Genomic DNA, 12,061 nt, shown 5'->3' on the forward strand with positions numbered 1-12,061 from the left:
TGCTGGGGGAAAAAAAAAATTCTTTCAACATTTTTTTTTACTTTTATTTTTTGGCCACGCTATGTGGCATGTGGGATCTTAGTTCCCCGACCAGGGATCGAACCCACGCCCCACTGCGGTGGAAGCATGAGTCCTAATCACTATACTGCCAGGGAAGTCACTTTTTTTTTAAATTGATGTATAGTTGATTTATGATGTCATGTCAGTTTCAGGTGTACAGCACAGTGATTCGGTTTTACATATATATATACACACACACACATATGTTTTTCAGATTCTTTTCGCTTATAGGTTACTGCAAAATTCAACTTGTTCTTTATGAATGTACAGTCTCCAAATATTCCTCCTGACCCAGAAGCAGGAGAGTGAGCACACACTCAGGAACCAGCTGATCTGAGATCAAGTCGTGAATCCACAAGCAGGTGACTTCAGTAGCTTATGTACACTCTGTTCCCTCACAGGACTGATGTGAGAGTTAAATGAGGTAATAGATGAACAGCACTAATGCAGGAACTGGCTCTGGTAAGTATGATGTTAAGGATTTCTTGTTATTATGATGTGAAAAACTCACAATCACAGCACACATCTTACCCAGTGGTCCCACAACCACCGGTCCCTGGCCATCGTGGCCCAAGTTACCACGCAGTAGCCCACACCCTGGGCTCACAGTGACAGGGAGAAATCAACTATGAGCTTCCACCGGACAGCAAGCTGTCACAGGACGGGCCCGAGTCCAGAGCAGATGCTAACGGATGCTGATCTGAGAAATGTCATCATCACCCAAGTCTGAGTGAACACACAGTCCTTATACTGCGGAGAAATACGGAAAACGAGCATAAACATAAACAAACGTGACTTTAAACGCTGTGCTCGTTAAGGTGGACAGTCATCATTTGCCCCAACAGCCAACTGAAGCCAATAGTCCCGATTGCTAAAAACCACAAAGTTGTACAGATGTTCTCCTCCTTTTCGGAAACCGTGTTCGTTCTCTCTCCAGGAAACAGGGCTGTCTGCAAAGCCTTGAACCGACAACGTCACCCACGGGGCCAACTTTGGTTCATCAAAGTAGCGACTGAAAAAGACAGACACGTCTTAACAAACAGGAAGAGTTAGGAACGGTCCCATTTATTTTTTTACTTATTCAGGATAAGTGGTATTTCTGATGCTCCCATGAAGCTTCAACCTTAGCTTTCATTTATAAAAATTAGGAGACAGAAATTAAACTCCTGGTGCTATACTGTGAATTCAGTAAAGGTTCACCAACATGCAGCGCACAGAACAAACTTCAGTGGTTCCTACCCTTATGGTGGAAGAGCATATAAGATTTAAAGAACAAAAAAATCCCCACGAAGTGTGTAAGAATCGTTTCCCTCCCTTGAACAGTGCTGCTTTTGGAGGCTCTGTAAACTGAAACACTGCAGAATAATTTATCGAATTTCTTTTTTAAAATCCATCAAAGTTTTAAAACTTCAACCTTCTTACTGAGGAAAATAAAAGTACGAAGCTAATAAATGTGAAAGAGGATGTTGGATTTAAAAAGGAAAACCCTCAACACTTAAATCTTAGACATTTTTCAAGTGAAGACTCAGAAGGCATGATGCTCACTTTATATTCTTTTCAATACGGGATTTGAGCTTCCTCACATTGTATTTACATAACACCTCCCAGAATGAAAATCCAATACTACTTTATAGAACCCGTGGCATGTTACCGGTGCCCAGTGATTCATGGATGTTAGAGCCAGGGCAGATCTTGGATATGATTTGGATTCAGAGGTGGTCAGCTCCTCTTCCCACCCATTTCAAAGTGAAGCATTTTGCAGAAATCCAGTATTTAAAACAGATCATAATGTGTTCCATAGAGTACTGCCATTTTCTTAAGTGATATTGTAACTTCAACTGCACCGAAATGGTCTGGGGCAGCAGAACAAGAAAAATGAGCAGTTTGTTCTCAAGAAGCACGTAAAGCTCTGCTCTCCTTTCCAAAAGGACAAGGACGTGGCAATATCACCAGGGATAATTACATCACGTAAGATGATAACGTTACTGCACGTGAGCCCAAGCACGGGAAGAGGGGGACACGCTGTGAGAGGACCCCGGAATCTGGGTCATTAGCGCTGCCCCTGAAACGCTACAGACGCGGAGACAAGCAAGACATAAATGGCAAAAAAGGCTGTTCTTTTTTCTCACCACAGCTGTTCCAACAGGAGACGTATCTTCTCTGGAAGGATGAAACCAGTGATTGTACACAAGTAAGCTTTCGCCACCACTGTGCTTGGCTGAGGACAGCAGTAGGTTGATATGAAATTATCAGGCTCATTATTTCTGTAACCAAAAAAGAGAAAGAAAACGTATTTATATCCACTACACGATCACTTTCAAAGTACTGAACCCCTGTTGAAAACGAGAAGCCAGCCCGAGCCCTCCGGGACCCGGGAGCCCTCATACGCACAGCGTGGCGTTGCTGAAGACGGCGCCCAGCCACTCGAAGAGCTCCTGGGCGCTGCAGGCCGCCCCCGGCTGGCCCCTGAGCTCGCCGCTCTGCAGCACTGGGCACTGCACGTCTGTCATCGTGCTCAGCACTATTTTTGGCTGATGCTCCTGAATCCGGTAACTGGAAAAGTATGACATCATCGCTGATCCTTCTGCACCTTCAAACACACCAAATAAGGCCACTTGAATAGTGTAAACAAGTGCAGTGCATCCCTGAATCCACCCCATTCCCACTTGAGGGTTTCAGGAAGCAGGCAGGATGAAGTAAGGCCAGAGGAGGTTGTACAAAGCTTTATTCAAATTAAAATCATTTAAGTTTAAGGAGCCTTCGCCTCCTTGTGCCAAAGTTCTGTCAACATTCATCTTCTGTCACACTTTTTCTGGAAAATCATAAGGCTTTCAGATTCAAGCCAGACTAGTCTCAACATCTGCTCTACTAAGAAACTTTTGACTTAATAAATAAAACCCAAAGCATTACTTATGTTTAAATAAAATTAGTGAACTCTACAGAGAAAGGAGCATATTTGCACACTCTTGAAGAAGGAAACAGAAGAGGAGCTGAATGACAGAATCTCAGTCCAGCTTGTCTTTAAAACCCAGTAAGATCCAGTGTATCCTGAAGGATTTTCCAATAGCCCTGGAAGACGGAAATAGTGGCCCTCTTGGAGCAGAGGGCAGGATTGCTTACTGCCCAGTGTATTAGAAATAATGCCTCCCTCCACCTCCTCCCTCCCTCCGGGGCAAAGGTCAGCAGGCTCCCTGCCCAACACAAAGGATGTGAATCCCTTAGGCCCCAGGCCCCCCTGTACTGCAACCCCCTGCTTGCACCAGCATCACCTGCCCACCATGCGTCACCCTGCAGGAACCAGGCCTTGGTGAACTGGTGCAAAGGCCGATGCTCTGGCCACTGCTCCTGCTGGGAATCATTAGGTTCTCTGTCTCTGACCAGGGGTCTCGTGTCTCCTGCCAGAGCCCACGAGAACGTGCTGGCTAACTTCTTAGCTTGCTAAGAGGGTAAAATCTCAGGCGTTTCACAGGTCTTGACAAGCCCTTAAAATACTTCAGAGTCTTAGGAACACAGTGGTCTCCAGAACCCAATGCATAGGAGGCCCTCAGTAAAGACTTCATACGATTGAGATGTCAGCCTCTCTGCCCTCTGTGTCTGCACCACACACAGAAGAAGCACCCAAGTATTACAGACCTAGGCCTCACACAGGCAACCCTGTAGCACCCAGTGACCACCAACTTCCCAGGAGGAGCAGACAGATGGACCTATTTCCAAAATGGACCTATGGGCTTCCCTCTTCTCCAAGAGAGAACTACACCATTGTAATTGTGATGATTTGATTCATTATAATCTTGTTTGGGGCCAAAGATACACTTCTAAAAGGAGCGAGATACATGGCAGTTGTAAGCCGATTAAAATGTTTGGTGAACATGAAACTCTGAACTAAATGTATTGTTCTAATCAATTAAAAGGTACAACAAATTTAATCTGACATTTAATGATATGCCTGATTACTACCCTGCAATAACGAATAAGCAGTTTGTGTCTATCAGTATAACTGGTGTTATTTTAAAACATTCCAGCCAAGGCTGTTGGAGGGAAGCTGGAGGAGGGAAAGGGAGAAATGGACAAAGGTTAGTTGCCCTGAGACCACCCTCAGGAGCTCTTGATTGACACACAACCCAAGGAGATGGAGATGGACAGCTGCATGCCTACATGATCCCGGACTACGGCTCTCAGGGATGCCAGAGAGGCCAAAGCAGTTTCCTTAACAATGTTTACAGGTTTCCCCCCATCCCAAAGTACAGTGTTCCTACAAAACCTTGCATTAAGTGGAAATGGCATAAAGCGAAGAAGCAATTACCTTAAGACACATCTTGCTAACAGATGCATGAAATAAACACTCAAAGACACAGTTCAAAGCTCTGCCGGCTAGAGGCTAAGATGCTGAGTGCAATTCTGGGGGAGGGAGCTGGGGTGCCACTCTCGCTGCTGGGGTGCACACTGCCTCTATAGCAGCTCACTGCAAAACACACGCTCAACACTATTTTCACTTTCTGCTTTTGTAAAAGTAAAGGAGCATAACGTGAACTTTCGAAAAGTGGGGGACACCTCTATCCATCTACATACACAACATCCCTGACCACTGGGATGAATCACCATTCCATCCCCACTACTCCCCTTTAATTAACCATTAGATTTCAAAACCACTCCATCGTTACACATTATATTTTTCATACCTGTTTGATGCCACGCCAAAAGAAAATCAAATTTCAATGGTTTCTTTTCTTTGAAAGCCCAAGATATTCTTTCATACTTCTTAGAGTCCAGTTTAGAGGATAAATCCATCAAATCAATGGAAACAACTTTAAAAAATGGAGAGGAATAAACAGTTCATTCATATACACACAGCTTGCACTGTGTAAAACATGCTAGATCAAAAACATCAGGAGTTTAAGAAATTTTATGGACAAAAAAAGTTATTTTGTATTTCTTGCCCTCCCTTTGGGTTACCAAACCAAAACTCTGCCTCTGATGGGCATTTCTGGCATTGAGAGATAATTACAACAGGCGTTTTATTTTTTATTTAGTTTTAAAATTTATTTATTTTTATTTTTATTTATTTTTGCCTGCATTGGGTCTTTGTTGCTGCGCATGGGCTTTCTCTAGCTGCAGTGAGTGGGGGCTACTCTTCGTTGTGGTGCACGAGCTTCGCATTGCGGTGGCTTCTCTTGTTGCTGAGCACGGGCTCTAGGTGCGCGGGCTCAGTAGTTGTGGCACGTGGGCTCAGCAGTTGTGGCTCACGGGCTCTAGAGCACAGGCTCAGCAGTCATGGCACACCGGCTTAGTTGCTCCGCGGCATGTGGGATCTTCCCAGACCAGGGCTCGAACCTGTGTCCCCCGCATTGGCAGGCGGACTCTTAACCACTGCGCCACCAGGGAAGTCCCACAACAGGTGTTTTAAATTCACATTTTTCCTAGTCAAAGACCAAGGGCAGAGATCAACTCTAACCTAGCTGTGGAGGTGGCAGCCGTAACTACTGACATTCAAGCCAGACCATCAGCAGAACTACACCTCTTCACTCATGGGTGAATTTCTACTAGTCATCACAAAACTTGGGAAAATTAAAGGAAATTCTTTATTAAGAACAAGTTGGAACAGATGCAAACTGGTATATATAGACTGGATAAACAACAAGGTCCTACTGTATAGCACAAAGAACTATATTCAATATCCTGTGATAAACCATAATGGAAAAGAATATGAAAAAGAATGTATATATATATGTATAACTAAGTCACTTTGCTGTACAGCAGTAATTAACACATTGTAAATCAACTCTACTTCAATTTAAAAAAAAAAAGAACAAGTGGGTTCACCACTTTGAATTTGTGACCCAAAACATATGTATCTAATGGACCATGTCCAAGTCTGTGATCTTTTCAAGATGCAGCCGACAGCTGAAGACAAACAGATGCACAGCAGTATCTATCTCATCCTATCTGATGCCCACCCGAGAGCCCCCGGAGTAAGGAGTTTTAAAGGCAGAAAAAGCCACACTTTTTCTGAACAAAGAGAATAGAGGCAATTCAAACATTTAATTTCAAATTGCTACAGGAAGACTACTACCTTGTTAGAAACTGATGGAGTGAGCATACATAATACTTACTAAATTTCATGGTTTTCCTGCCAGAATACTGAGATGGACGACCTTGAAGTCCAGTTTCTTCATAAGTGTCTTTATCCAGTGATAAAATTAGTTTCCCTATAAGTCAAATAATTCCCATAAAAGAGATGTTAAAAATACAATGTGTTCTCTAAGAGAAAGCAAGAGAAATTGAGCAGTTAAATACCAGTGCACACAAGGATCTTATTTATAATACAAGGATATTATTTATTCATACATGTATCTTATTTATAATACAAGGGTATTATTTATAATTATATGTACAAAGACATCATTTATTATAATGAAACTAGGAACTATCTAAATTTTTATTAAAAAAAGAGTAAACAAATTATGGTATACTTCTTTGGAATATTTTCAAGACATTAAAAATAGTAAATTAAAACTGTATGTATTAGGCTTCCCTGGTGGCTCAGTGGTTAAGAATCCACCTGCCAAAGCAGGAGACACGGGTTTGAGCCCTGGTCCAAGAAGATCCCACATGCCGCGGAGCAACTAAGCCTGTGCGCCACAACTACTGATCCTGTGCTCTAGAGCCCACGAGCCACAACTACTGAAGCCTGTGCACCTAGAGCCCGTGCTCCGCAACAAGAGAAGCCACCGCAGTGAGAAGCCCGCGCACCGCAATGAAGAGTAGCCCCCGCTCGCCGCAACTAGAGAAAGCCCACGTGCAGCAACCAAGACCCAACACAGCCAAAAATAAATAAAATAAAAAACCAACAAAAAACCCCAAAAAACTGTATGTACTAATAGGGAAAGATGTCTAGGATATACAGCCTGGGAAAAAAGCAAACTGAGAAACAACGGAATATGACATAATATATTTTTTTTAAAAAAAAGAACCTGTATGTGTGTTTATAAATTCATAGAAAATGTCTAGAAGAATGAACACCTACCTGCTAACAAGAGTGCCTGCTGAGGGACTTCCCTGGTGGTGCAGTGCTTAAGAATCTGCCTGCCAGTGCAGGGGACACGGGTTCGAGCCCTGGTCCAGGAAGATCTCACATGCCGCGGAGCAACAAAGCCCGTACACCACAACTACTGAGCCTGCGCTCTAGAGCCCGCGAGCCACACCACTGAAGCCTGTGCGCCTAGAGCCCGTGCTCCGCAACAAGAGAAGCCACCGCAATGAGAAGCCCGCACACCGTAACGAAGAGTAGCCCCCGCTCGCCGCAACTAGAGAAAGCCCGCGCGCAGCAACGAAGACCCAACGGCAGCCAAAAATAAATAAATAAATAAAATTGATTCTTTAAAAAAAAAAAAAGAATGCCTGCTGAGAACGGTAGTGAGTTTGGAGGGACGGGGATGAAAGGGGGGACTTTCACTTTACACACATCCGAATGACTTGACTCTTTCTTTTCTACCGTTTGTGTTTCCTCCATAATTAAGAAAGAAGAAAAAATGAGTGTGGTTACCGTTTGGTAGCAAGGCCACAGTATTATCCTCGTCAATATTTGTGTTGTACGTTAGTGCGTAGCACGCACCTGTAAGAGAAAACCCAGAGGAGAAATTAAGACAAGAAAAAAAAAAATCACACCTGCAAAGAGTTAGTGGATAATTTTCACAGGATAACAATCTTCCGGGTCACTGCTCCAGCTCACTCAGCTCACTCAGCCAAGCTGGAGGACACGCAAGGCCAAGCACAGCTAGTTCACGCCCCTGCCTAGGGCCTGTCTGTGCAAGCTGGCTACCAACGAGCAGAAAATGGACTCAGGATGGAGCACATACCTCTGGGGACGCCGGCAGAGGGGCACAAAGTGGAAGAGCAGGTGAGCGTACACACCTGAGAGGCAGAGTTCCAGGTGAAGGCTCAAAATGTGCCACAAACTTGTGTGAAGTCAAGAAATCTACTCAATCTCTCTGAGCCTCAATTTCCTCACCTGTAAAATGGGGGTTGCAGGCCTATTTCACAGTGTTGTTGCCAGGGTTAAGTCAGGTCAGCTATGTAAAAGTCCATGGCCAGTGTCCACACTGTTAACAAAATAGCCTCAGACTTCTTTTTTTTTGACCACACCACACAGCTTGTGGGATCCTAGCTGCCCGAGCAGGGATCAAACCCGGGTCCTCAGCAGTGAAAGCGAGGAATCCTAACCATTGGACTGCCAGGGAATCCCCCAGCATCAAGCTTCAGCACTGAAGAAAGGAATCATGTCCGTGAGACCAAAGACAAGATGTCAGTGGCCCTTGTGCAGTGATGTATATAGTGAGGGTGGATCCCTAAAGACACGCTGAAATAGTTTCAAGCAAGTGGCTCCTAGGAAATAACTGGAACAAGCCAATCCACCCAGCAGACACAGATGGGAATGAGGTGCGCAGGCGAGGCTGAGAGCCACAAAGTCTAAGGAGAAGACGCTGAACCCCAATCGGCACCTGACTGGGGGCAGCAGCTGTGGCTGCAACAGGAGACCGCCCTCTCCAGACAGCTGTCACGGGGACTGCGGGGAGAACAGCGGTCTGTCTCTGCAGCCACACACCCAACGGCAGCGCATCTGAACACGGAGCATCTGAACACAGCGGTCGAATGACTTTCCTCTCCATTAACCCTCATATGACACATCCCCACACAACACCTGTGGACCAGGGCAATCAGAAACCACCGCCTAATGAGGGCACACAGAGACGGCTGAGCTACTGAGGGACGGAGGGAGGGATGCACACACCTGACCACACAGACGACCTCCAGCAGTCCTATTCAGAACAAGAGAAGGACCCTGGTTATTGCTATGTGATCTCCCTGGACTTCCTCATCTCACCGCGTTCATAGACACTACACGGCTTTTCTTACCTTTCTTGACAAAAGTATTGATGAATTCGTGTGCGATTAACTCATGAAGAGGTAAATCCTTCACAAAGTAATAGGGTCCAGAGTCCATGACCAGGTCTTTCAGTTCTTTTGATAGTATCCCACATTCAGGAATCAGAAATGAAACCTATTGGAATGTGTAATATAAACAAGTCTTATTTTCATGTAGATCAACACCCAGGTTTTTAGGGACGATACAACATCATGAAGGCTAGTAACCATTCCTCCACAGCTTTCAAAAAAACTCCGAAATTCATTCACCAATCTCAGATTGGGCGATGGGGAGCGACATATATACACTATTGATACTATGTATAAAATAGATGACTAAAGAGAACCTACTGTATAGCACAGGGAACTCTACTCAGTGCTCTGTGGTGACCTAAATGGGAAGGAAATGCAAAAAAGAGGGGATATATGTAAACGTATAGCTGATTCACTTTGCTGTACAGTAGAAACTAACACGATATTGTTAAGCAACTATGCTCCAATAAAATTTTTTAAAATAAAAATAGAAAAAAACAAAACAAAAAGAACTTATTAATCTCAGGAAAAGAGAAATTTGACAATTCAAGTTTTCCATTTCTGTATTCAAGCTTACAGTACAGGAAAGTTGAATGAGCAAAACAATTTTAATGGGAAGCTCTTGCTTGCGGGTTTTTCTTAAAATAATTTTTTAAAATTTATTTTATTTATTTATTTATTTTTGGCTGCGTTGGGTCTTCCTTGCTGCGTGCGGGCTTTCTCTAGTTGCGGTGAGCAGGGGCTACTCTTTGTTGCCGTGCGTGGCTTCTCATTGCAGTGGCTTCTCTTGTTGCAGAGCACGGGCTCTAGGCGTGCAGGCTTCAGTAGTTGTAGCATGCGGGCTCAGTAGTTGTGGCTCGCAGGCTCCAGAGCACAGGCTCAGTAGTTGTGGCGCACAAGCTTAGTTGCTCCGCAGCATGTGGGATCTTGCCGGACCAGGGCTTGAACCCGTGTCCCCTGCATTGGCAGGCGGATTCTTAACCACTGTACCACCAGGGAAGCCCTTGCTTGTGTTTTATCTTTTGGAAATGAGCAATATATTTTATGGCCCGCTCCTATAACTACATTAGTTTTTAGGGAAATATAGTACAATTGAATATCCCTAGATCTGTGTATCCTAGTACCAGGCTGGAATCAAAGGAACTGTCCCTTAGGGCATAAGGAATTTAGGGACACCAATTATTAAGAGGTTACATGGAAGCAGAAGTCTGCTGGATGTTCACACTTTCCAGATAGAGAAAAACTCTACAGATGGGACGGGAGAGATAAGGTACACATCCCCGACTGCTGTCTGTGATGTGCTTTCCATCCAAAGCAGAGAGAATCAACCTGACAGGTTTCAAACGTCGGCCAGGTGCTCCACACCTTGAAAAACCACTCTCCCAAAGCTGGGACACCAGTTTGTCCCTGAAGGACCAGGGTCACCAGTTGTGTCTGAGAAACTAGCCAGTCAGGCCTGACTTGAGATTAGGCTGGTCGATTTAAAGTGTAAAAGGCTTAAAGCATTTTCATTTTAAGGTTTATTCTGAAGCCCTCTCTACTTAAATGGGTTGGTGAAGCCCGCTCAGCAGACACTACCTGGGAATTAGGGATGTTCTCTTCTACTCTCAGCAGATCCTGGATAAACTGATAATTAACCTCACCGATGCTTCAACCACCACATTTGCGAAAAAGGCGCCCGTGAGGGTGACATTTTCACGAAGCAACAGTGAAAATCGCTCTGAAGTTGTGCATGCGAGCAGGGAAGCCTCGGCGAATTTCTGCAAAAGCTGCCGAAATGGGGCACTCTGGCTGGACAACGCAGAAGGCAGCAGGCAAAGGGGGAGGTTTCTCAGGTATCAAACTAGCGCCCATAAGCGGTTCAGAAGGGCAAGCAGCTTCCCGGACAGTCTCGGCACGAGGCTCTGCAAAGACCCGCGGGCGCGCGGCGGGGGAAGGAAGCCGGGGTGGGGAAGGGGCGGGTCCGTCCCGGGCAGCGCGGCACACCCGCCAGTCCCTCGTCCCGGCCCCGCCCCTCCCGGGACGCAACCCACCCACGGCGGTGCTGGGCCGGAGTAAGTGACCAGCGGCTCGGCGAACTCTGTCAGGCGCACGCCACCCTGCGCCTCCCTCCGACGGCGGAACACCGCCGCGCGCCGGTGCATCCTGGGACTTGTAGTCCTGAGGCGGGGCAAACCACAGGCCTGGAGCGGCTAGAGACTACAGTTCCCAGCATGCCTGGCGAGGGGGGCCCCCCCCGCCCCTCCGCGAGCCGAGGGCGGGCCCCCTGGAGCAGAGCGCGGCTCTCCCCAAGCCTCCACCGCCCGCGGAATGGTGCGCGGTCCGCGGGCCCGGGGTGTGGACTCACCCTGTAGTTGTGATAGTGCGTCTCCACGAGGTGCCGGTGGCGCGACTTGTCGTGGCCGAAGTTGGACTTTTCGCAGACCAGCAAGTGCCGGGGCACCTCTCGCAGCCGACACAGCACGGCCATGGTCTTCTCCACGCAGGCCCTGCCGGGGTTCGACTCGCCCCGCCCCTTCCCCGCGGGCATGCGCAGTGCAGGCAGGCCGCACGTGTTGAGGTGGTCCCGGGTAGGGGCGGGGCTAGTGCTGGGGGCGGGCCTAGGCTTCTGGGGAGCCCAGGCAGAAGCTCGCTGATGGGTACCTGAAAGGTGCCCTACCTTAAATTAGTTCTCTTGCCAGAATCCTTCCTCTAGGCCCCAGGTTGCTCCTTCCCAAATTGTTAAGGAAGTTTGTGTCTAAAGGTAATACATAATACCTTTAATACGACTCCTTAAGACTCCTTCAGAACCAATTTTAAGATGCTTTTAAAAATATCCTTTTGGAACCGATTTTAATAATTTCTTGCTATTGGAGGTTATAGTGATAATGCATTTTTCCATCTAAGTTTTCTGATCAACTCCAAGTGCTGTACTACTACATGCTTCTCAAACTGGAGTATGCACAGCCCCAATTCTATGCAGAGAGGACGCAAAACAGCAGAATATTTGTAGTACAACCTCATGGAGCATCAGTTTTACTATAAGATTTGGAAGAATAGAAGTTAA

The 12,061-nt window shown here is 46.1% G+C and overlaps 1 protein-coding gene across 7 annotated transcripts in view; it reads right to left on the bottom strand.

Moving 5' to 3' along the window:
- Positions 1 to 262: 262 nt before the first annotated feature.
- RPP40 (ribonuclease P/MRP subunit p40) overlaps positions 263 to 12,061 on the bottom strand; it is a 60,799-nt gene continuing 49,000 nt past the window's right edge. For 5 of the 7 annotated variants that reach the window (XM_059937835.1, XM_059937833.1, XM_059937832.1 and 2 more), the window contains 8 exons: positions 11,363 to 11,752; positions 8,974 to 9,118; positions 7,604 to 7,672; positions 6,171 to 6,266; positions 4,740 to 4,865; positions 2,452 to 2,650; positions 2,190 to 2,324; positions 263 to 1,072 (listed from right to left, as the gene is read on the bottom strand). In XM_059937835.1, the coding sequence (XP_059793818.1) occupies positions 874 to 1,072; positions 2,190 to 2,324; positions 2,452 to 2,650; positions 4,740 to 4,865; positions 6,171 to 6,266; positions 7,604 to 7,672; positions 8,974 to 9,118; positions 11,363 to 11,545 (1,152 nt within the window). In that variant the 5' untranslated portion in view covers positions 11,546 to 11,752 and the 3' untranslated portion in view covers positions 263 to 873. The remainder of the gene's footprint in view (positions 1,073 to 2,189; positions 2,325 to 2,451; positions 2,651 to 4,739; positions 4,866 to 6,170; positions 6,267 to 7,603; positions 7,673 to 8,973; positions 9,119 to 11,362; positions 11,753 to 12,061) is intronic. The other 2 variants (XM_059937834.1, XM_059937839.1) reach the window with 2 other exon arrangements.

The sequence above is a fragment of the Balaenoptera ricei genome, chromosome 11 (assembly GCF_028023285.1).
Source record: "Balaenoptera ricei isolate mBalRic1 chromosome 11, mBalRic1.hap2, whole genome shotgun sequence".
Classification (NCBI taxonomy): domain Eukaryota; kingdom Metazoa; phylum Chordata; class Mammalia; order Artiodactyla; family Balaenopteridae; genus Balaenoptera; species Balaenoptera ricei.